The 25,637-nt window shown below is 32.5% G+C and overlaps 2 protein-coding genes across 4 annotated transcripts; one reads left to right on the plus strand and one right to left on the minus strand.

Annotated features, from left to right (window-relative positions):
- The first annotated feature begins 177 nt into the window (after positions 1-177).
- LOC124919817 (sister chromatid cohesion 1 protein 4-like) lies at positions 178-13,453 on the plus strand. 3 transcript variants are annotated; one of them, XM_047460158.1, is made up of 18 exons: positions 178-333; positions 541-780; positions 3,934-4,195; positions 4,700-4,797; positions 4,884-4,927; positions 5,604-5,662; positions 6,441-6,549; positions 6,708-6,947; positions 7,052-7,351; positions 7,571-7,649; positions 7,742-8,137; positions 8,274-8,421; positions 9,427-9,563; positions 9,783-10,618; positions 11,263-11,293; positions 11,729-11,837; positions 12,617-12,746; positions 13,056-13,453. In XM_047460158.1, exons 2-18 carry the CDS (start codon positions 657-659, stop codon positions 13,152-13,154), a joined length of 3,201 nt encoding a protein of 1,066 aa, XP_047316114.1. In that variant the 5' UTR covers positions 178-333; positions 541-656; the 3' UTR covers positions 13,155-13,453. The 3 variants fall into 3 exon arrangements, with proteins under 3 accessions (XP_047316114.1, XP_047316116.1, XP_047316115.1); XM_047460160.1 differs by having other exon boundaries at positions 6,741-6,947; XM_047460159.1 differs by lacking the exon at positions 178-333 and having other exon boundaries at positions 428-780.
- Positions 13,454-15,224: 1,771 nt separating this feature from the next.
- Positions 15,225-21,325, minus strand: LOC124919821 (protease Do-like 10, mitochondrial). Its single transcript, XM_047460162.1, has 8 exons — positions 20,876-21,325; positions 20,345-20,590; positions 18,825-19,020; positions 18,462-18,721; positions 17,619-17,746; positions 16,289-16,492; positions 16,100-16,150; positions 15,225-15,658 (listed from the first exon to the last, which is right to left on the minus strand). Exons 1-8 carry the CDS (start codon positions 21,285-21,287, stop codon positions 15,446-15,448), a joined length of 1,710 nt encoding a protein of 569 aa, XP_047316118.1. The 5' UTR covers positions 21,288-21,325; the 3' UTR covers positions 15,225-15,445.
- Positions 21,326-25,637: the final 4,312 nt, after the last annotated feature.

A 25,637-nucleotide genomic window follows, 5' to 3' on the forward strand; every position in this document is an offset into this window, starting at 1 on the left:
AATAAAGAGCGGTGATTTATGACTGTTGTTGGATTTATACAGAATCCAAAATTTCCAAAATCTTTTCTAAATGGATTATCTTGAAATTGTTAATACCACATGAAGAAGGTAATTAGCATAAGTTTACACGGAATACAAAGACCAGGTATTTATCTCTCCCCCCTTTCTCTTTTTGCCATGTCTTTGTCGTCAACCCGAGATATCGATTAATTCAAACTTGAAAGTTTCGCAAGGTTCGACTTTTAGATGGTCACGGGTATGTTCTTCAGCTGGAGCTTCCATTCCAATTGAAAGATCCAATTTTCTAGATCCCCAAAGTCGTCTCCTTTCTGGGTAAAAAAGAAAGCTAGGGTTTAGTTTAGTTTAGTTTGTTTGCTTGCTTAGATAGGGTCGGTTAAATGTCGACTATCTTTTTATCAACTTTCTCCGAGAATTGAATCAGCTAGTTCGGTGTCTGTCTGTCTGTCTGTCTTTGTTTGGTTTGAATGTATCCGAGGCTTGATTAGCTTGATGTGAATTGTTATTAATTGGGTTTTGCAGCTGCACGCCTGCTTGAACTTTGAATTGGATTTCTTGTTTTGGGTGAATCAAAGGAAGCTATACATACTACATGAGTTTCTGGCTGTTTTTACTGTGGTGAGGAAGAAAAAAAGAAGATGTTTTATTCTCAGTTTATATTAGCAAAAAAGGGTCCTCTTGGGACTATATGGATTGCAGCACATTTAGAGCGCAAGTTGCGGAAGAATCAGGTTGCTGATACTGATATTGGTGTTTCTGTGGGTATGTACTCTTCTTTTCTTTCTATACCTTAGAAATCTCTGTGATGGAAATGAAGTTCATTTAGTGGAATGAATTTAGTAACTGATCTGATAAGAAAAGATTCTATTTTCTGCTTGATTTTCCCCTTTAAGGTGTCTGTTACATAATGTCTGGACTTCAGAATATGAGTCTGTTTGATAAACTGAAAATTGAACACTGAATTCTGGATTTGAAGTCCGAATTACAGAAGTGTCTGAAAATAAAATGCTGCACAAACTAAATAAAAATATCTGAATTTGAAGTACTTCATGTGCAAGTTGATTCTATAAAATGTGAAATTAATGTCGAAACAATTAGTAAAGGCTATTTTACCCTTATAGTGACGGAATTTAATTAATTCTCAATTGTTAAAACTTAAAAGTGTCTTTTGTATGCTTATACTTTACTACTTAGTTAAGTTATTCATAGCATACCAAATTAAGCTAGATATTCTAGTTTAAATTGAGCTGAATCTAAAGAATTAAGTGATTTTAAGTAATACTTATCAAATGGACTTATTTCAAATAAGCACTTAATTTTTCAGATTAAGTGATAAGCTGTGTTAACGTTCATGGGCTGCTTTCAATATAAGTCTTAATATAGCTGAGTCTATTAGAAGCTATTTAAAACAACATCATTTATCGTTGACATGTGTGAGATTTTTGCATCGAATAAAATTAGATACAAATGTATCCCTTTTCTTTAGGTTTTTTAAGTGCAATTCCCTTTTTCTTTTTACCGACATATCAAGCAATGCTAAAAATTAACGTAAAAACAAATCCCACAAACATTAAATTTTGGCTTATGAGCTTGTTTTACACGATAAGCATTACCATTGGCTGTAATCTTGGCTTGATCAGACTTAAAACGAGATATATGTGGTTCATACTAGGGTTTCATTGTTAGTGGTCCATTAACCTAATTAGATAGGATTAGTATAAATAGAGTATTTTTACTCTATTTATACTACACTAATCCTATCTAATTAGGTTAAATGACCTGACCTGGCCCACTTACAATCAAGACCCTAGTATGTAACAATATTTTGTGAAGCTTCAAGAGGAGATGGTGAAAACCATATTGATGGATTTACAGGGAATTAATTGCTTTGTGTTCTTACATTTGGGAGCATGTTGATGTTCCTCCCCATTATAGGTTTGGGAAACCCTTTATTGGTGATGTTATTAAGAAAAATGGAAAGTCTACAACAATAGTAACAAGCGCAATATGCTTTAATGGCATGTGTGTTTATTAAATAACGAGCTAAAATGGAACTGTTTGGAGGATCCATATATCTTGCATTTGCTTGTACAATAAATGGAAGCTGTCTGAAATTGTCCATCATTTATAACTTATATGAGATAATGAAAAAACATTTAGTCACATTTTGACCCTAAAACAGTAAAAAGTCTTTTTACCTTATTTTTATGGAGGTGATTCTTAATAATGGTTCTCACTGAGTCTGAGAATGAATTTTCATTTTTTGGGTTGAGGTTAATTTGAATGCTAGAGTAACTAATTCTCAGTGAGAGTCTGTTTACTGCAGATGATGTTACATATATAAGGTACAAATAGAAGTAGCTACAATAGTAGAAGCAGCTATTACTTGCTTATCTCACCGTCTAGGAAAAATCCCTCTCAGATGTTAAGAATTTGTTATGCCTTTTTCGTCTTGAATTCACTCCTGGTTTCCATGTTAGCTCTTTGAGGTTCTAGGGCTTCAAGTATAATGGGAATATCCTCAACGTCCCCATGAATAGATATAAATTCTTTTAAGTTGAGCATTAGTTAGAAACTATGATGCCAAGTAGACTTCCATTTTGACATTACAAAATGAAAGGTTTTATTATTTTTTTCTACTGTGTCAGCATATTATTTAGACTTCCCTCAGATATTATTGTCTTAACGTTTATACTTTATACGCATTTTAGGGCAAAATATCACGTCAAGTTTATTAATAATACTAGGAAAAACACTAAGGGCTTGTTTGATGTTGTCATGACCAATCGTCCTCAAGATCCATGAAAGGTGGGAACTGCCGCCATTGTCCTTAATTCATGAAGGATTGAAAATGAATTTAAGTTGTGTGTGGAAATGAAAGACTTATAAGTGTGTGAAGTCTTTGCAATAAAATGTGAAACAAGAAGATCAAAACGTCCATGATCATAAGGGGCATCATTTGGTCATCTGATATGAGTTTCACAGATTACATATATAAATAAGTTTGAAATATGGATTAAAATTTTACAATGAATTCGGCTTGGTTTATACACCTAGAATATGCATTATGGTTATGTAAGGATGATGTATGTTTGCATGTCAAAATGTAAGATATTGCTAGGTTTGTCCATGTCATGGTAAGAACTAAGAAATAGTTTAGAGCTTGGTTTGTTCTTCACTGGCGACCAATTAAACGTGGACTCGAATCTGATCGAAACTCAAATGAATGGAATTTGCAAGCAGATGTGTTTGTATTGGATATAATGACTATATATCCCTAATTTTCGCGACATTTTTATGTGACGGTTCGTGATCTGTACAACTAGTAAGGTGAGGAACAATAGGGCAGGGATGTTTTATATGTGCATTTTAAATAATTGTTCAACATGCGTCCCATCATCAATCACTTCTTCCATCAAACAATTTAAATCATCAACTAAAATACCCTAACTTTATTCTTTATAACATTTTAAAATAATAACTACTAATGATATTTTAGTCATATTACCCAAATAAACCACCTTTTACATCAAACAATATGTTTTGATAAAAAAATGATTTCTTTTTTGGACCCAAGATCAAACAAGTTCTAATTTTAATTACACTTTCCGACTCCAAAAGTTTCGCTTCACAATTGTAGTCTTATCAGGAGCTTAAAAACAATCAAGGGTAAGTATTCTATTAATCTTATCAATGATAATTAGACCAGTTATATTCAGTGTTGTGCCCAATGTGATTGAACAATATTTGTTTAATATTTCATGCCTTACTTTTGTTGCTGTCTAGTGCAGTATTGTCTACAGTGGCTGGTGTAAACCGTAATGATAAAATCACTTACTGTACATAAGATGCTTGATTTCTTCCATTCATGATAGACTACATTCCACATTTCTAACTTCGTTGTTTTTTATACAGATTCGATTCTTTTCCCAGATATGCCAATTGCATTGCGGTTGTCCAGCCACCTTCTTCTGGGTGTAGTGAGAATATATTCAAAGAAGGTGAACTACCTTTTTGATGACTGCAGTGAAGCTTTGCTCAAAATAAAGCAAGCATTTCGCTCTGCTGCTGTTGATTTGCCACCTGAAGAATCTACAGCACCCTATCACTCAATAACTCTGCCAGAGACTTTTGACCTTGATGATTTTGAACTGCCAGATAGTGATATTCTTCTTGGGTTGGTGCCTTTTAATTCTATTTTTTTAGATAAGAGAGAACCCTTAAAGTATGATATTTTGATATCCCTCCTTAAAGTTTAATATTTTGATATCCGACCTTAAAGTATGCCGGTATTATGATATCTTCTCTTTTTAAGTGGAAAAATTAACAAACATAGTTCCGTTTCCTTTTTTTCCACCTCGGATTTTTCCACATCATCAAATGTTTCAAATAAATAAAAAAATATTTTGTTGAATTGGTAAGTCCAGGGAAACAACTATTTTGGGACATTCATATGACATTTCTACTTAGTAAAAGGGTTTTGGCTTAAATGTCTCCTATTGGTGAAGTGAGCTGTTTTCTCTATAAGCATATTTTGTACTTATTTCATTAGTTAGTTTACCAATAGTTAAATGCCTCATTAACATTCAATCATTTGGTTAGTTTTCTACTAGAGAGTAAGAGTCTTGCGATTCTCCGGATTTCTGCTCATATTCTAACTTTGCAAGATACAAAATTGCAGTAACTATGTTGATCATCATATCAGTGCACGAGAGCAGATTACTCTCCAGGATACAATGGAGGGTGTTGTCTATTCAACATCACAGTTTGGATTGGATGGTTAGTATACTTTCTTTTATGTGGTTTGTAGATTTCCATTACAGCTAATTATTGATCACCACTTTTCTGCTGCAAATTTGGTTCAGAACGATTTGGTGATGGTGATACTTCGGGGCTGGACCTTGATGAGGTAATTTATCGTCTCATAGAAATCAACTTGTTGGATATCATAACATAAAAATATGGTCTGCTTTACTCATAAACACCGATAATATTTCTTTTTCAATGTTTAGAGACTTCTTGTATTATCAACATGGAATTTTGCATAGGGACATTATAGTCATCTTATTGAAAAGACTTAAACACTAAACCCTACACCAACCCTTAAAAAATCATTAAAATGGTAAATATAAAGCATTTTGAATATGCTGATTAATTAATGCCTTGTTTGCTATGGGGTTATTGAATAACCACGTGATTATTTTCAACCCGTTTGATGTAGGTTATGAAAAATGGGGTTATTTGTGGTTATTTGTGTAAATAGACATTAGGGGTATAAATATTTGGTATTTTGTTGATGATTTGAATGATGTGATTGATGAGCAGATTGTTGATTGGATGAAAATAATCCCAAAGAACTTACATCAATCAAGACCTAAATAAGTTACATTGAGATCTGTGTAAAAATACTTGCATCCCTTGAAATTGCGGGCTTGGTTCACCGATGCATCCCTTGAAATTGAGAACACTCTCTTTAGTAGAAGATGATTTATGCCTCTTGTTTTATGTGATTTTTACTTGAACACTAATGTTCCATGCATAGACATACTAACCTAGTTTTTCTGTTGTTGTCTGTTTTGCACCAGGAATTGTTTATGAACAAGGTTACAGGTCCCGTAGTTGATGGAAATACACTAACTTCAGAGTACGTTTTTTCATTAGCTTACTCTTTATTTTTGACAGATGACTGAATAAGTTGTCCATAGGCAGACTAGAGTGTAAAAGAACTTGTATGAAGAAGTTCTTCAGAAATAATAATGAACTTGGAAGTGATATACTTTTTCCTGTTTGGTATAAGATTGTCATTAGTTATAATTGTATACAAAACCAATGGGACTTAATGTAATTATTTATGTCTTGGGTTTGGGGTATTGCTGGCCCAATTAGGTATTAAAGTGTGGGTATATAATTGGTAGAAATAAGGGTTATATTATGTATAATAAATTAGTTGAAAAGCCAAGTCTGTATCGCCATCCCCCTTTCTTCGAAGTCTCACCTTGATTCTTCCTTGTTTCATCACATTTCATTGATTTCCCATCTCATTCTTGGTATCTAAATATTGTAACTGATACAGATTGTGTTTGGAACATGATCCAGATTATACTTTTTTTTTTTACTTTATTTAGTATAAAGATTATATTTTAGCTTAGTGGTAGAGCGCAAAACTCTTGGTTACAAGGTCGTGGGGTTCAAGCCTTCATGACAATCTAAAAAAAAGAAGATTATCTTTCAGATTACGATCCATATTTTATTGTAGTTTGTATAAGATTATTTTTGGATCATGATCCATATTACTTTTAGATCATTGTAATTTTTTGCAAATATAAAAAATGTAAAAAAAATCAGATTACGATTTAGACCATAAAATGTGATAAAAAAAATGCCCAAACTGTAGCTAATATATTTCAATTTCATCATTGTAGTGTGGAGGGTCAGCCATCTAATCAAGGAATGATTCATGATGTTAAAGAGGATGAGGATCAAGATCTTTCTGACAACTTAGAACAAGTGGTTGCTGACAATGAAAACGAGGTTACTCCTATGATCTTAAGATTGTAAAGCTACAAGCGAAGTTAATCTCTTCTATTTCTGATATTTGACCTTGTGGACAAACGTTAACTTCCAGAAACCTCTAGTCATTGCTAAGTTACAAATTTGGTTTAAGATATTGTATCCCAATGTAAAAATAGGTTGGACAATCTGATTTTGATGACCATGCTCAGGCCCCACCCACTCCTGGATTACTCGAGGAGCCAAATTTATCAAACATCCAAGAAGTTTCAGCTTGTGAGGATCACATGGAGGTTGAAGATCAGAATCTTCCAGAAAAGGCAGTTGAAGATAACTCGTTGAATGCAACCAGCAAGTGGCCTAATGACGCGTCAACGCTAGAAAATGAGTGTCAAGCAAGTGGCCAAGAAATTAACAAGGTACACATCCAGTATCATCAAGAGAACAGTTGAAACCAACATTTTTTTAGTTTTTATAATTTTCTGATGGAAACAGAAATGCTTAACCATTTGATTAAATCCAGTTGGAAGAGTTTGATGATGGAATTGGCAAGAATAATGATTGGAACCACGGATTGGAAGAAGCCATACCTATGCCTTCTCATGATATGCCTGTTCTTGAATCGTGCAACATCAGTGACAATCATGCTGAGAAGTCTAGTTTAGTTGGTGCAGTATCAAATATTGTATTCAATGATTATGACGAAGCTACATGTAGGACTGATGTCTCTGACAATCCTGAAAATCCTGACAATGTTCAAAAGCCCTTCGGCGACAGCAACGTGGTGGAATCAAATGCTGAAGTTTTCCAACAACACACACAGGTATTCTAGAGCATATGCTTTAGTTCTAACACTTCAGACTTGATTATTCATGTCACATATTATGGTCCCATTTTGGAAACACTTTTTCTTTCTTGGTTTCTATATGTGGATCCAGATCCAAAAAGGTTTGGAAATTTATTTCTGAATCTGGATCCAGATACAGATTCAAAAAGCGTTAACTAATGGGGCATTAACTCTGAAATATTGGGTACCTTACAGAATGAGGTGGATGAAACACCACTGGAAGTTATTGAGCCGTCTTTTCCACAAGAACCTGGAATATGTTTAGAGCCGCAAGGTTAGATTGGGATTTAATTTTTATCTTTGGGTTTACTCGTCCATTTCCTCAATATAATTGTTATGCAACTGATAATATTGAGCCAATCTCAGTGGAAGCCTGCATGGTGGAACCTCATTCTCCTACAGCAGATTCTAGCAAACTAGTTGCTTTGGGAAATGTCAATTTTGACGATGCCAATTTGGATGGTTTAGATAGGTCCAACATTTCTGACTTTCCAGCACCAGAAAGATTGCTTTCTGTTCCCGAAGAGCAATCTGATCCCCTAGCAAATTTTACGGTTGATTTTACACCGAATATTGAAAATACAGAGAATGGCAATGGAGACGATGTTGGGACAAAACAAATTCTTGGTAAAAAACGCACTTTCACTGAGAGTACAGTGACCGTGCAGAGTCTAAGTTCAGTTGAATCGTATGAGCCGGTTCAATCAAAAAGAACCAAGGGATCCATTCCCGATGATGATGACTTGTTATCTTCTATTCTAGGTAATGAAGTCATATATGCATATATATTTTATCTTCATCTTGCTGTAGTTAACACTAGAGACCTAAACTATGTATATATAATAAATTGCAAGCTTTGCACTCATGTATCTAATTTACATCTTTCTTTTTGCTTCAGTTGGAAGAAACCCTTCAGCTTTGAAATTGAAGGCCACACCAGCACCGTCTGATTTAACAACGCATAAGAAACGGCCTCGCATTGTTGCCCGTACACCTGCTTCCAAGAAAAGGGTTCTTATGGATGATAATATGGTTTTGCATGGCGAGTAAGTTGCACGTTTTCAATCTTTCTCGCAATTTCTTGTTCTTTTTTCCATCTTTGGCTCACTTATTTTGTCCCTCTTTGATTCATCTGTTTCTGATTTTGCATGTGGATTTTATTGTCTTTTTGTGTGATATATATATTAAGTAATTTTAAATAATAATATAATATATAATCCATCTGGAAGCTCTTTGAGTTTAAGCGGAGGGCCATGCTTGTGTGTGTCATGCTAGTTCTCCTTTATTTCCCAAAAAAATAAAAATAATAATATATATACGTCTGGTATTTGCTTTCCCTGTTCTTTCAATGTGCCTGGTGGTGTCATGTCTTGATCCAGCATACTTGAGATTTCTTTTGTCATTGTAGAATTATGTCTATGGCTATTTAATTTAAAAGATTAAGTGCTTATTTTAGTTAATTTTCTTGGATAATTATTATTTAAAATTACTTAATTATTTAGATTAAGTTTAAATTAAGTTAAAGCTTAATTTGGTAAGCTATGGATGTCTTAATTTGGCAATATAGTAAGAGCATGCAAAAGACAACTTCAAGCCTTAGGTCACTATAAGGGTAAACTGACTTTATCGACATTAGTTTCGGATTTTCACACTTATGAAATCAACTTACATATCAAGTACTTAATACTTAGATATTTCATGCTGTATATTCATCACTTATTTTTCACACTTCACTCATTAGGCATAAATTCAGTCTACATCCTTTTAACACTTATTTCAGTTTTATCAAACACACCCTAAATGATATCTCTCCCTCTATCCAATTTATGTTATGTTTTTCCAATGCTCATCGAGCTGTAAAAGCATATTGGAACTCTTTATTTACTTAATTCTTTTGTTAATAAGTTACTCATTTGTTCCATATTCATTTTATCAAAAAATATACAAAGTATTGTTTCATTTTCTCACCCTCGTTCTATTGGCAATTCTGCATTCATAAACTGTTGAAATCTATATTTGGGTAGAAATTATGTTCCCTTTCTATATTCCAGTATGATACGACAACAGTTGATGAGCACAGAAGATATACGTCGCCAGAGGAAGAAAGCTCCTTGCACCCGGCGGGAAATTTGTATGATCCAGAAAGATTTACTGGAAGATGATATATTTATGGAACCCATACTTACTGGTGAGCTCATAATGGCAAAAGATTTGCTTTCATTCTTCTATTTTATTGTTGGTCCTCACAAATGAAACAATCCTTTTAAATGCTGTCAAAGTGTATGCAGATACACATCTATCTTGTCTTATCCGTATTACTATATTTTCAGCTTTCTGTTGAGGCCTTTCCTGCAGTGGTCCTTATTTTAGTTATATATCAACTTACATAATAAAACTGTCTTTTCAGGTTTATCAGCACATTTTGTTTTGTTATACAGTCAAACCTACGATCTGAGTAAGATCAATATCTACAAGAGTGGTGCAAAAAATATAGGTGAAGGTGACTCACTGATAAGCAATGACAGGATTGAACATCCTGTTGAAGGAGGATCTGAGTTGATAAATGCTGCTCAAACTGAATCAGAAGTTATCAATGCGAAAGTAGAAATATTCCATGGTTCTCATGCTGAAGAACAGATGAACAACCCTATAGGTGTTCCTGGACCCAATTCTACAACTGCAGAATTAGCTGATCTCACAGAACTTGAAATTCGAGAGACAAGTACTTTTGTTGTTGATATAGGTTCTGTTTCCATAAGTACGGACCAGTTTCCTCCCGACGCCTTAGATAATACCGCTTCCTTGCAAGAGAAGGAATTGGGACCTCTTTCTTTTGGGACTAATGAGGATGGAGAGAGCAATATGCTTGAAAATGAAGAGAAGGCAAAGGACGAGATCTTTCCAGAAGGAACACATGTTGATGGTTCAATAGAAAATTGTCCAGTTCAGGATGGTGAACATGGATTGGATTCTAATCCATGCTTACCAGAGAATGTGGAAGTTTATGACAAGGTTGAAAACGAGGTTTTTACTCTTGAAGAAGAGTTGATTCATAATGTCTTGAACCCAAACCTTTTGGACTTTGACGAAGAACCAAAAGTAGACACTTTGTTAACTGTTGATCATGACATGGACATGACACATGCACCCTTGATAGATTATGAATATCACGAATCTGAGCGAACTGATCCTTCCATGGCCACAGAGATTACTCCTACTGAACATCCTGCTATGGAAGATCATGTAAGTTTATTTCTAATTCCTTGTGTTAAAGAATCTGCTATTTAAGTCCATGCTCAAGTTCTTCTATGTGGGTCTTCGTTTTTTTTACTTTTGCAGTACCATATATTGAGGTTTTGCTTTTCTGTATTGAATAACTAGTCTTATCGTTGAATTTGCCCCCCTTGAGTCTATATGATTGATTTCCTTACAATATAGTTTAAACTTCCCAACCAGGGTAGGTTAGCTCAAATGGTATGAGTTTTGAACTAAGAGGCTTATGTCTTAGGTCTTCTCTGCTAGGCCTCCTCCATGAACAGAAAACACTGCTCTCTCAAAAGCAATGAAAAAAAAAGTTTATACTCATATATAGACCGCTCATTTTGATCCATGTAAATGGCATTTTGTCATATACTTGCCTAAATTCGTATCACCATCTTCTTTTATAAAATTAAATCATATCACCATCTTCTTTGTACACAAAAAATCTTCACCATCTTCTGATTCTCTTTTATAACATATAATTAGGAGCTCAATGTTTGAAATGCCATTTACACCCATAACCATGTTGCTCATATGATTGTTCTCTCTCTCTCTCTCTATGTATACATGATGTGGTGCTGGGTATGTTTCTGATATGCTTATTTATTTATTTTATTGTTATGTAGGATTTTAATTACCAGGATGGACATGATACAGGTTAGTTTCTCTCTGATTATGAACTATGCTATTCCTCTTCTGGGAAGTGCTTGTAGTGACTCTTTATAAAATGACAAGGATTTCAATATATCTGGTCAATCTGTAGTATTTCTTTTTATTTTCTGCAATGCTCAGATTACTAATAGGTGTATTTTATACAGAGTGTGCATGGATTTGTGTCTGCAAGTTATCTTACATTCTTCTTTCTTCAAACTCATTATAGTATATATATACATATTTTGCAAACATCATATTCACTATCTTTATCTACATTCCTTATCTCTATCTATTCCTTATCCAGCAACTCCCTTTTCTCTCTTTAACAAATTCTGGTTCATTTGCCTTCTTGGTTATGTAAAGAAAAATCTTGTCATGAGGTCTCTTTTTCTAGTTTCTGATTTGATGGGTCTCTACTATCCACCCATGTATTTCCAGAGTTTCTCAACGTAGATGATGATGATGCTTTTGAAAATGATGATGATTGTATTCCAAATGGGGAAGAAGCTGGTGAAATGGAAAACAGTGGTTGGTCTTCTCGTACAAGGTACATCCTCCCATGAATGCCTTTTCTTGGTCTGAGATGTCCTTTTCCAGTGAAGTTATTTATTGTGTATAAAGAGTTAGTTCTTTGCTTTAATTACTGTTTACATGTCAATAAACTGCATCCTTGGGCAAAATTTCTTATAACTAGCATAGCTGCAATACAATGCACGTGCAATTCAATTTATTTGAAACAAACTTAAAAGATTACGTCTAATTCATTGTTAATGGTCATTTCATGAACTTATAGATCAATCTTATGCATTACTTTCAAAAGTCATGCTTGTTAGTTTTCCTTTTTTTATAGTTTGTAGATGAAGATAACTTTCAGTTATTCAGTGCAAGAATAAACTGTTTAAAATCAAAATTTGGACTAAACATGTTGAAATGGAGGCAAGGTAAACTCATCAAGTATTTTATGATGAACATAAAGAGCCTATTTTGAAACTGTTATTTGTTACATTGGAAAATTGCTAAAGATGAAATTGTAGGTGTAATGTATTTTTCGTTTGTGGTTTTTGTTGGTTCATTTGGTATACATATCATTTTTAGATCATGATTCAAATTATAGTTTAGATTTTTCTTTTTCTTTTTCTTTAGTATGATCCATATTATTTTCTACTGGAAAATATATAAATGTTATCATTCTGTATTGTGATCAACACGAAAAAATGGTATAACAAAATAGTCATTCCCTTGATAATTAAGTATTCTTGAAACCTCTCATATAAGTAGCTGTGCAGCACCAGTCTTGTGCTGTCTTAACCCTGAAATTTCTTGCAGATCTGTTGCCAAGTATCTCCAAACTTTATTCGATAAAGAAGAAATTCAGGGGAGAAGAGTTCTTAGGATGGATAACCTCTTAAATGGTAGAACTCGGAAGGAAGCATCAAGGATGTTTTTCGAGGCACTGGTATGGATTTTTAAACTTGAGTTAATTGATTAAATTGTTGGTTTGCTTCTCCTCAATATTGTCTGAAATTTGACCTTTACGAACTCAGGTTTGGTTTGAGGGACAAAGAACAATTACTATTCATATCTCATTTTGAAAAGAGAATATTTTTATAATTTATGTCTTGCAACCATATTTGTGCCTTTAAATGGGTCAGATGTGTGCATTTGATTTGATTGTTTAACAAATTAAATGATAAAGCAAAAGAGTTAAGATGTGCGGTATTCAATTTAAGATTGAACATAACCGATATTGTGACACCATTTGCAGGTTCTGAAAACGAAAGACTACATTCAAGTAGAACAGGGAGTTTCCTTCAACAACATTAACCTAATGCCTAGAGGAAAGCTCATGAAATCGGACTTCTGAGATTGTTCAAACCGGATAGCATATATAAGTACTTTTCAGTTAGAGGGAGAGGTTGTGTTAATCTTCCTTTATATCTATTGTTAACTAAGTAAGTTGTAATTTTTATTAGCTTGGGTTTATTCTCTCTTATGATAAGTAGTATTATAGCCTGAGTTAACTAGTTATATAAGCCAAATGGCACTTTGTATCAATAACTAGTAGATTTGTATAAGAGTACCTTCTATTAACATACATGGAGTCAAATATTTGTACATAAACTCTGTCAAATGTAGTAATATATGCTAATCTTATTTATTTATGCATGTAAGTATGCATTGAGTCACTTTGTGGAAACTATGTTTTTGTTTCAGAAAATTTGAAGTTGTATCTCAGCCCAAACTAGGTATCCCCAAAAATGTAGTTTTACTGTCCATGACTATGGGGTAATAAAACTGTTTTTTAACCGAGTCAGATCACAACCAGAAAAGGTCTAGTTGGATCAAAAGTAGAAATTTTCAAACAAATGTTTTCTCTTCTCATTTGCTCTTGTTATGGATTTTATTGGTATTGTTGTGTTTTTCTGCATCTAAGCTTACCTTAATTTTTTTTTGTGTTTGATTTATATATATATATAATTAATTCTAATTAAAAGTTACCTATAAAAATTTAATTAGTAAATAATATAAAATTAAATGCAAACAATTGATTATTTAGATATATAATAATTTACAAAATCAAAATTTTTATTAAAAAACTCACCAATTATGCAAATTTGTTAAGGTGACTAATGGTAAATTAATTTGAACTTTTAAAACGATGAGTGTTGAAATAAACCAATAAATCAAATTTTTTATTAAAAAAACTCACCAATCATGCTATTTGTTAAGGTGACTAATGACAACTCATTTGAATTTTCAAAATGATGAGTATTGAAATAAAATAAATCGAAATAAACCAATAAAATAATGTAAGAAAAACCTCTAACAAATATTATCAGCGGTAATTAAAATTATATTTAATCGATTTTTTGGTAAGCAATGCTGGAAAAGCTCATGTAATTTACCTTTTATATATATATATATGATCGAAATGGTAAAAAAACTAGTACACATTATGAGATATAATATAAGAGAGCCTCCATAGGAAAGATCAAATAACTCATTATTAAAAATATGAAAAGAATTCTAGATCCGATGATTTGTTTCTTTTACCGTTAAGAAAGGGACTGACACATATTCGAGAAATGATCATTAATACAATCAGAAGAGGGTATGAGCAGCAAATGACTCACAAACCGTCTAGAGTATTATTCAAATCACAAATATTTTAAATAAAAAATTTGATCCAACTAAATATGATGCTGCACCAAATAAAACACAATACCAACTCAAATCTAAGTGGTGAAAAGAAAACCAAGATACACTCTAACATTATAAAAGTCACAAAAGAATAAAAAATAATGTCTTTTCAACTTTTCTATAATTTTTTTTTAGAGAAATGAAAGACAAAGAGAAAGAGAGGTGTTTGATTTATTTATGCGCTTACATTGTTTGTATAAATTGTATGTATGAATGTACTTTGAAGTTTGAATATATTTTTTTTTATTAGAAAAATGTTCTTTGGATTTGTTCAAACCCAATATTTCTTCCATTATTATCAGTTGTGCACTTGGGCTTCTTTTACCCATCTTTACCCTTTTTTCAGACCTAATATTCATCTCTTCTATTGCATTATTTCTTTATCATTTTGCAAGGGGTATTATTTGTATGTTAACAACAGCTGCTAGATGGATGAATGTTTCAGATTATGAATTACAGTCACTTTTCCTACCTGTTCAAATCTAAAAGTTATTTTTTAAGATCTAGGCTAATTGAATAGTGTTTTCAAATTATATTAAATTAATTAACATAGTCCTAATTTTCCATAAATTGCAGCCACCAATAGAATCTACATCACCAAATAATTGATTTGATGTTCCATGTGACTCCTTTCTTCAATTTAAGACTTTCTTAAATGGGATATAACTTTAAACAAATTCTCAAAGGAGCTGTCAAAACTTCAAGCAAATAGAAAAAGAAATGTAGGAGATGATGCAAATGAAAACTCATTGATCTTTACATAAAAGTGAAAACATCATACAAACTGTTCTATTTTCCAGCTTATAATTTAGTGTGACATGTGACCCACAAAATCTAATAGATTATGCTCAAATCTCTTAGTTAATGCCGAAAATTAGGAAGAATTGTACAAAGCTCAACAATAAATGATTTAATAATTTGAAACAAGAAAAACCTAAGCTTTAGAATCAATTCTCAATCCAACTTATCAGTTAGATTGTCAGACATGGCTGACGGTATCCTATGACGCTTCAATATTCGTGAAGTGGCTAACTTTGCGGACTCATAGTTCAATACTATTACTCTTTCATCGTCCAAATCAAACCTTAAGTTGTCTTCTGTGCATTCATCCACAAGCTTGCGTAGATGTTTCAGATTCTCAACCTTCACACCATTTACTTTGAACACCTATCCACCCAACAAAGACAATGAGCTTTTTCATTTCATCTTAACCCTATTCATTGTTTGTGAAGAATGAATGGACAAATAGAAAGAAGAAAAATGGAAGATCAATATCTTAGTTCTTGACCTTAAATACGAGTCTAATTGTTATCACAATTTACGATTCAGATCATGATATGAGAAGATCTAATTTTGTTTTGTTTGTTGAAAATATGATCTAGAAAAGAATATGAATCATGATTCAAATAATTAGAAACAAGCCAACACATTTTCATTTTCTAAAGTTTGTTCTCTGGATCACGATGATACAGATTCTTGTGTTATTTTGTTTGCTTATTTGGTATAAAGATTATTTTCGACAAACAAAACAAAATTAGAAACAAGTTGAGTCAGAAACATTCTCTAAGCACAAAAGCTATAAGACCATAAATGAACAAAAGTTGCTACCTGCATTTCGGAAAGGCGTTCATACCCAGCATTTATGTCATCCATCAAAACCTGAAAATAGAGAAACAGAATAATGTAACTTACAAGCCTGAAATATCCTGGAAATGTTGGGTGGTTTTCGTGGGTATAACACTACTCAACAATATAATGGCTCTAAATATAATGCCAAGTAACGAAACGAACTGTAACCTGAGAAAGAATAACAAGTTGTTGACCAGCATTTTGAGGAAGTTCCTTTAGTGCTCGTTCACACAATCGACGAGGTGATGTGTTGAACCAGTCTTCTCCATATTCATGAAGATACGGTTGGGTAAGTGGAATAAAGACCAAACCAGCAAATATGAAATAAGAAGGAAGCTGGTCATACTGGTGAACAGGTACTAATGGCTGTAGCTGAAATATTACATAAATCCTACTATTAGATTTAAATAAATTTATCACAAGGTAGTCAACATTGCATAAGATGAAAACTCAATTGTTCAATAAACAAAAACAGAGAATCTATAGCAAGAAAATTTTGAACCAAAAATCTGCAAGGATGGCCATAAATTTTATTTTTTCAACCAAGTAATTTTTTTCCTGAAGGAGCAAGCTAGCACAACATCCCAATTCTCACCCACTTGCATTTGATGAAAAATTCAATTGTTCAATAACCAGACAAAGAGAATTTATAGCAAGTAAAATTTGAACCAAAAATCTGCAAGATGGCCCAGAAATTTTATTTTTTCAACCAAGTTTCATTTTTTTCCTGGAGCAGGCTAGCACAACATCCCAATTCTCACTCACTTGCATTTAAAAAAAACTCTCGTACAATAACCAAACAAAGAGAATCTATAGTAAGTAAATTTTGAACCAAAAATCTGCAAGATGGCCCATAATTTTTTTTTGTTTCTAGAAGAAAACTAGCATAACATCCCAATTCCCACCACTATGACCCTACACATGAATTAAGGTGCTTTAAGTGGGAATCAAACATGATACCTTAGCCTCTTTGTTCAAAATTTAAGCACTTGTGATACCCTGGGTGGGTATGGCCCATATATTTTGAGGCTAAAGATAAAGAAAACCAGGACTGTGCGGGATGTATATATGCAGAACAATGTTGATTAACTTCAAAGATTCATGGTATAAATTATCTTCACATCCATATGAGAAACAACCAATAAATTTTTTAATTTATCTTTGACAAAGATTAGTTTCTTAATTGTAATTGGATCCAAATGAGGTTATGGTGTCAGTGTATCACCAATAGAAATCTCATTATCAGTTCAAGTCTGGTTCCCCATCCCTAAATTATGGCCAATTTCCCTTTCAAGTATTTTCCATCTGTTACAAAATACTCTGGACAATGGTTAATATCCCTCCCTTGAAAGACCTACCATTGATGGCTTTTGCCATCCTCTAATAACAAATAATTCATTTTTCCAACACAACGCAAAAGCAATTCCTTAAGTTAATATGACTCCAATGGCCATTCTGAATGTATTAAACAAAGAATTAATAAGGAAATGTGGCTTACTGGGTGAAGTTTGATACTGAACTCCTGCTCTTCACCATTCCTTAACACTCTAACCTGAGCAGTTTCATTGGGTCTTTTCATGGATACCAAATGATCAAAGGTTATTCGCTCTCTGTTCCTAAAGGGAACTGCATAACAAAAACATCAAAACTTGTTTAAGCAATTGAGTATTCACAAAACAGCTATGCAAGAAAAGACAAAGTTCTCAACTGAAGAATCAAATAGTTTATTTTTTCAAATTATCCATAATTAATATGACCAATGAAGATGTCGATCTGATTCATTAATATTTAAATAGTACAATATAGAAAACTTGAGGTGTTTGATAAGACGGGTTATTACATAATCTAAAGGATTAAGTGTTTTATTTAAATTGAATTCATTTGACAACTGTTATTTAGATTAATTAAGCTAAACAAATTTAGCTAAAAAATCTAGCTTAATATGGTAAGAGCTATAAATAATGTAACTTGCAAAAAAATGAATTAAATACGTTATTATAAAGGTAAATAGTCTTTAAGTACTTTATCAACACCAGTTCTACCTTCTATCAAATCAACTTACATACCAAGTACATAAATTTAGAAATTTTCATTTGGTTTATAAAACTTACAGAAAACTAACTTGTTCAGCACTTAAAATTCAATATTCAGCCTTCAATACTTAAGTTTCAGTTTTGTCAAACACACCCTTAGAAAAAGGAAACATATTACTATTAACTGTTAAACCATAAGCAGATATACCAATCAAAGATCAATTGCAAGGTCTTGCTCCCAAAACAGAGCCGCTTAAAAGAACTACTGCAAATACAAAAAGAAAAATGAATAAAAAACATATACATACCGGTTCCATCATTAGCTATTGGCACACCATCAAACTTAAGGAGAATATCATCTTTCTTCAAAATCTTGTATGCATCTGAAACTGGATTGATTTTGCTCACAAGGACACCAGTCATGTCAGACTTCATTCCAAAATGTTCTCTCAGTTGAGCATTTTCAGTTGGTTGGCAAGACAGCCCCATTGAGCAGAACCCAACATAACCTCCACAGCTTTCCACACCAGATATAAAATGTTCTATCACAGGAACAGGGATTATATAACTGAAAAAAGAAAATTAATAAATAAATGAGAAATTCTAGGAAGATTTGTTTGCGTAATAAAGCAATTGATTACATAAACAACATTAACCCATTTAAATCATACCCAATATTTTCAGCACCTGAAAGATTTTGAAAAGCTACACCAGCAACCTTATTGCCCATAATTGCAGGACCTCCACTGTTTCCGGGATTTATAGCTGCATCAATTTGTATTGCCATAAGCTGGGTTGCACCATGTACATATTGAGTGGGTTCAACTCTAGAGACAACGCCTTTAGTAACTGAAATGTTGTCCCCTCCTGCAAGTGGCAAATACTGCAAATTCAACCGTGGAGTATTACCAAAGGTTTTATTTCACGATATAATTGATTTTAGCATTTAAATACATTCAACATAGAAAGAAACATACATAAAGCAATTTCAACAATCACCTATCCAAAACAAAACTGAAGGCAAATCAATACATAGAAGGGTTGTACATTGCATTAAGAAAAGCATAGTTGAACCCACCAACGTAGTTCGAGTGGAAAATGTCTTGCTTAAGAGGCCAAATGTCTCAGGCTAGATTCCCACTAAAAACATCTTGATTGGAGTGGGGGGTCATGCTAGCTTCCTCAAGGGAATAAACCTTGGATCTCAAAAAGAAAGAAAAAAAAAAGCATAGTTGATTTGACAAATTAAAAGAGAATCTTAGAGCTTGTTTGATGTGGGTTATTTGAGATTATTTCCAAATAATCTATATCCCATCAACAATCTACTCATCAATCTCATCATTCAAATAATCAACCAAAATACCCTCTATTTTTTATATTTAAAAATATGTATTCATTAAATATTTGTATTCCTAATGTCATTTTACTCAACTAATCCCAAATAAACAGGTTAACCTACATCAAACAGGATTATGAGAAAATAACCACCTGCTTAACCATATAACCTCATATCAAACAAGGCCTTAATTAGGCAGAACCATTCAGATAACAATTTTTTACTCAATAGGATAGGATGTGAACGGTCATTGATATTTGTTAAAATATAAAAGAGATGTGCAATATGAGAGTTCCTTTTATTAAAACTAATTTCTCAAATTGTTAACAACAAGGCAAGCCTCCATATTCACAAATTTATGTTCAAGGTAGATTCAACAGCTTACACATATTGGTATATATGGCAGCCATGAACATGGTGTCAAATCCATTTCAAAAAGCTCAATTACTATGAAATACTAAAGTGCTCGCCCAGCTCGTTGATAAGTGTATTAACATAGATGGGAGCATGTATTCCGTAATAACACAAATAAATACAAGCTTTAATACATGAGATCGTGAAATTGAATATCCAAACAAACAAAGAAAAACCAATTGTGCAGTCCATTTCATATTCTTTTGGTGGCTGAGATGCAAAAGCACTATTTGAGAACAAATATAAGTGTTCCCCTTTCTTAAATTTTGAAAAAAGCTCACATATGTAAAATATCATCTAGAACAACTATCTCATATTCAAATTAAAGCAGTCACATCCAAGTTGCTTAATTTCAGATGGGGCTAATAATTGATTAATTTCCATAATAAGGTAAAATTAGCTTCTTTTTTTTCAATGCTAGGACTAGTGAATCGCTGGTACCTTGAGGATATCCAACAACTGCTACAGCTTCTTGTAGAAATGGAATGCCACTAAGCTCCAAAGAAGTCATACCATCCCAGAAATCTTCACTTTCTACTGTTAAAATTGCCAAATCGCATTCATGACCAACTGCTTTGACTTCTGCTCTATACTTGGTAGGAGAACCATGTTTCCTCACAAGCACAAAAGTATTATCAGCAACTACGTGAGCATTTGTAAGGATCCTTTTGCCAGTGATAACAAACCCTACATAATCAAAATGAAGATAATCCAACAAATATCAAGCTTCAAATCAAAAAGGAAAAAAGAAAAGTTAAACCAAGGAGCTTAAAATATGTTCAATCATATTAATAATGAGTTGAAATCTAGCAAAGAGAGTATTCTTTTATCAAGCTCCATTACTAGCTAATCCAATGAACTTAAAAATCAAAACTTTTGATTGACCCAAATGCTATATCAAGAGGAAAGACAAATCAGTGAATCACTAAAGCAAACTTCAGCCAAAATGAAATTAACCACGACTATACGTACCAGAACCCATAGTTTCTCGCTGAGATTTGTTCTGCCATGGTAGAAAATAATTGGGGCTACAGGAAACAGTAAAAATCTTAACAACCGAATCAAGAGCCAACTCTATAGCTGAATACGCATCAACAGAATCCGTCAAAACAGAGTTTAGAAGAACCGGAGATAGAGTATGCGATGAGATATCCGCAGCAGTGTCATCAACTTCATCAGGGATGAAAGTAACAGCCGGTTGATCATTGAAGTTTATGGCGGTGGTGGTAGAGAAAAATGAGGCAGAGTGACCTGTATTTACAGTTCCAGCTTCAACAAGTGAAAAAGGCGGAATTGTGTTATGGCGCCATGAAGGAAAAACAGATTTCTTAGGTTGGAATGAGGAAAGTCTGCGGACGGCGTGAATGGTTGTTCGCAGCATCATTGTTTTCTTCTTTCTCTCTTTGTTGTTCAGTCTTCGTCTTCTTCTTCTTCTTCTTCCCGCTGCTAGTAGAGTTATGAGAGTAGAAAGCCCAATTTCAAAGAAAATTATTTGAAAATTGAAACTAGTTTTGTTTATTGGGCTGCCAACAAAATTTCTTACTCATTGGTTAGGTTAAAAAAAAGTTAATAAGGCCTCTTGGATAATATGAATAATCAAAATTTACTCATAATTCAAATAAAATATTATTAATTTTTATTTTAAGAAATAATTATTTTATATTATAATGTCTTTTTTTCTAGTAACTCATAAATAGCCCAATTTTAAAAAAAAATTAAAAAAATTACTCTTCAAGCTTTTGTTTGGATTTTGATTATTTAAATAATTTTGTTTGATATGAGTTTTGAGTGGTTAAATAAAAATAATTAAAAGATATTAATATTAATACATTTTTTAGATGCTTCTAAAGTTATTAAAATTGTTTACGATGTTTTTCAATCTTCGTTGTACAAAATGCTACAAGCCTTGTTTTTCTTCTCTTATATAATCTTTGAGTTGATTTGATTTTGCCTCACTTAATTTTTCAACATTTAGAGGGCGAGAGGAGATAATGGATTGTCGTAACTCTAACCTCTTGAGCTCTCTAAAAAACTTGTGGTTTCCCATTAATTATAATTGAGAACGTTACAGTAGATATACAAAACCCGATACACTTAATCCACATATTGCCCATGCTCATTTGTGACATTGTGTCTATTAAGAAATTTTTAACGAAGACACTATCTTATTTATTCTTTATGATGACCGTTATAAATATTTTTGCAATCTATTGACCAAACATTTGAGAATGATCTTATTTAAGGAAAATATTAAGTAAATGGATCTAAATTTATTGTGCTCAATCGTTCTTATGGCTATACAAATAAGGACAATGTGGGTATCACTTTCATGATCTTGTCATTGAGAATCAACCATGCCTTCTTAATGAATTCCATAAAGTAATCATGTCCAGTCCAAGTGCACTGTCTCCACACAATTGTACAAAACTTGGCGTACTTATTCAATAAATTCCATATCATCTAGTAATATATTTAAAATGATATCCTTAATATTGTGGTTCAAATTACTCTTGTTTTCATATTGGTGTTTTAAAAATATTGTAGATTTTGTCAAAAAAAAAAAAATGTTTGAAGAAAAAATAGGTTATTTGATTTTTTAATTTGTCAAATTATTATAATGTTCTTTTATATTTAAAATTTATTTTTATAAAGATAAAATAAAAATATTTTAATTGATAAAATGAGTGATTTGATAGTTAAAATTATAGTGGTGTGATATAGAGAACTATAAAAAATTAGATAAAATTCCAAAATAATTTCAATCTCAAAAAAACCTACCTCAAACAAGCTCTTAATATGAAGTTGTCCACAAAAATCTAATGTTCTCATTTTCGAAAAGAAACAGCTTTGACACGTTTTGATTTGTCAATCCTAAAATACATTGTTTTCTTATTATCAACCAGTTTGAACTATTTTGCCATACTTCGTTTCATTGAGTTCATTTCATCCTCCTTAGAAAGAACCAAAAAAATCATTAAGTTTGGTTAATTTGTTGATCGATTCCTCATGAGTTAATAATCTTTCTTCGTCAATTGTCTCATGCTTAAGAAGGTCGTAAGAAGGTTGTTGCACGACGAGTTTACATTCTCCTTGAAGTTGGGATGATCTTCTTTAATCCATTTCTTGATTTGTTTCTCAAGCCCTTTATGTTGGTGACCAATAAGAATATGCTGAAAACATAATAATATTACACCTCCACTACTCCTCAATTTTGGTCATGAATTTTTTCACTCAAAACCAATTGTTATCAAATCTAGAAGGCAGAGTTATAATAATAGCTTTCATGACAAAAAAAAATATATGATTGGGCGGTAAAGAGCCTCGCATGACTAGAAAATATTTGATAGAAAATGAATTAATAAATTCGAAATATTTGTTGAGTTATGAAGCCTATACTTATAATAAACTCTATAAAAGTTAATTAAAATTTATTGAGTTTGGGTTTGAACTTGGGTCTGACCAAGAGTTATTCATGTTTGAATGTTTATCTTATAAATATGTTATTGATAAAAGTTTTACATATTAAGACAAAATCTAGAGAGATAAAATGTGAGGCAAAAATTATGTATTCTTCTTCTTCATAATGAAATCAGGTGGCGATTGAAGTTGACGTAACTCTTTTGAGTGAACCACTATAAATATGAGTCTTCTTGTGTTCTTTTTTTTCTTGCGTTTTTATAGATCATTTTAAGTAGGTCAGATTTGGGGGATCCAAATCCTAACAACTGATATTCGAGTTGCTAGACTAGATTAGAGCATTTGAAATGATGGAAGGCGAGAACAGTATATGACATGTCATTGGAAGATTCGATGGAATAAATTATGCGTTCTAGAGGATGCATGCAAATGGAAGATGAGAAACTATAGAATATGGATGAAGGTGAATGAAAACTTCTTGATAGACGGGTTTTGGGAGTTGTCTGATTAACGCTAGCCAAGACTGTTGTTCACAATATTGCAAATGAGAAGACCGTCATGGGTCTAATGAAAACTCTTTCTGATATGTATGAGAAAACATCTACTAACAACAAAATATATATACTGAAAAGGCTCTTCAATTTAAGAATGATTGATGGTACTTCTGTCCTACTCATTTGAACGAATTTAATACAATTGTAAATCAATTATTATTTGTTGAGATTGATTTTGAAGACAAAGTGAGTGCACTAATTTTGTTAGCATCTCTACCAAATAGCTGAGAATCTATAAGGGCATCAATTAATAACTCTATTGAAATTCTAAATTGAAACTTATTGAAGTTAGAAATCGCATTTTTACTGAAGATGTTTGTAAAATTGATTCTAGTGAAACATTCAAAGGTTCTACCATAAATGTTGATACAAATTTCAACCGAGGTAAGAGCATGTCTATGTCGAAGAATAGTAGGAGTCAGTCTAAATGAGATAGACTCTTTGACGTCAAATCAGACTTGGGAGCTCATCGAGCCACCAAATAGAATGAAAGCACTTCACAACAAATGAATTTTCAAGATTATAGAAGAACATGATAAAACCATGAGGTACAAGGCAATATTAGTTGTGAAAGAATTTCTATAGAATCAAGTTATTGACTACAATGAGATTTTCTCTCTAGTGGTTAAGGTGATGAAAATCAAAATTATTTTGAGTTTAGTTGTGAAAGAAGACATTCATCTTCAACTAATAAATGTCAAAATTGCTTTTCTTCACGGTGATTTGAATGAAAAGACTACATGCGACAACCACAAAGCTTTGAGATAAAAGAAAAAATTGAGCTTGTGTGTAAGCTTCAGAAGACTCTGTATGGTTTGAAATAGGCTCCAAGACAATATTACAAGAAATTTAATAGCTTAATAAAATACAACAATATTATGAGGTGTGAAGCTAATCATTGCTACTATATCAAGAGATTTGAAAAATCCTATATTATTTTTCTCATCTACGTTGATGATATGTTAATTTCTGGAGAAAACTTGTATGAGATTAACAAACTAAAGAAATAGTTGTCTAAGAAGTTTGAAATGAAGGATTTGAGTGTTGTAAAACAAATCCTTGGGATAAGGATCTTTAGGGATAAAAAAGTTCTCAAACTTTCACAAGAAAAATGCGTGAAGAAAGTTCTCACTAGATTCAACTTGTATGATTCAAAACCAGTTACTACCCCTTAGCTAATCACTTTAGACTATCTAAAGATAAGTCGCCTTCAATAGAGAATAAGAAAAATTACATGGTTATCGTTCTATATGTCTTTTCTATTGGTTGTATTATATATGTGATGGTTTGCACACGACCAAATATTGGACATGCAGTGAGAGTTGTTAGCAGATTTATGAGCAACCCGTATAAATTTAGGAAGTAATAAAGTGAATACTACGATACTTAAGAGAAATTATGAGTCTCACTTTGTGTTTTCGAAAGTCTAATATGGTTTTGGAAGGATATGGTGATGCTGACAATGGTGGTGGTGATGTTGATAATAAGAAGAGCACAACATGATACATATATACTCTGGAAGATATTACAATCGGCTGAGTTTCAAAACTAAAAAGATTGTTGCACTTTTAAGTTGTCAAGTAAAGTATGTTTGTGACATAAACTGCTAAGGATCGGATATGATGTAGTTGCAACTCTTTTTGTGAAATTTGGTCAAGACTACTAGGGAAGTGTGTTGCGATGCGAAAAATTAGAGTGTCAATTATTTGGCAAAAATTTTGATTTATCGTGACAAGACGAAGCATATACATGTTCGTTATCAT

This window comes from Impatiens glandulifera, chromosome 1 (assembly GCF_907164915.1).
Source record: "Impatiens glandulifera chromosome 1, dImpGla2.1, whole genome shotgun sequence".
Classification (NCBI taxonomy): domain Eukaryota; kingdom Viridiplantae; phylum Streptophyta; class Magnoliopsida; order Ericales; family Balsaminaceae; genus Impatiens; species Impatiens glandulifera.

Coding starts and splice junctions, on each gene's coding strand:
- LOC124919821 (XM_047460162.1), bottom strand. CDS start 21,287: ATGATGCTGCGAACAACCATTCACGCCGTCCGCAGACTTTCCTCATTC. Junction 19,021..20,344: donor AGTTGTTGGATATCCTCAAG/GTACCAGCGATT, acceptor TGCCACTTGCAG/GAGGGGACAACATTTCAGTT. Junction 16,493..17,618: donor TCAGTATCAAACTTCACCCA/GTAAGCCACATT, acceptor GTAATATTTCAG/CTACAGCCATTAGTACCTGT.
- LOC124919817 (XM_047460158.1), top strand. CDS start 657: ATGTTTTATTCTCAGTTTATATTAGCAAAAAAGGGTCCTCTTGGGACT. Junction 4,798..4,883: donor ATCACAGTTTGGATTGGATG/GTTAGTATACTT, acceptor AATTTGGTTCAG/AACGATTTGGTGATGGTGAT. Junction 5,663..6,440: donor GGAAATACACTAACTTCAGA/GTACGTTTTTTC, acceptor TCATCATTGTAG/TGTGGAGGGTCAGCCATCTA.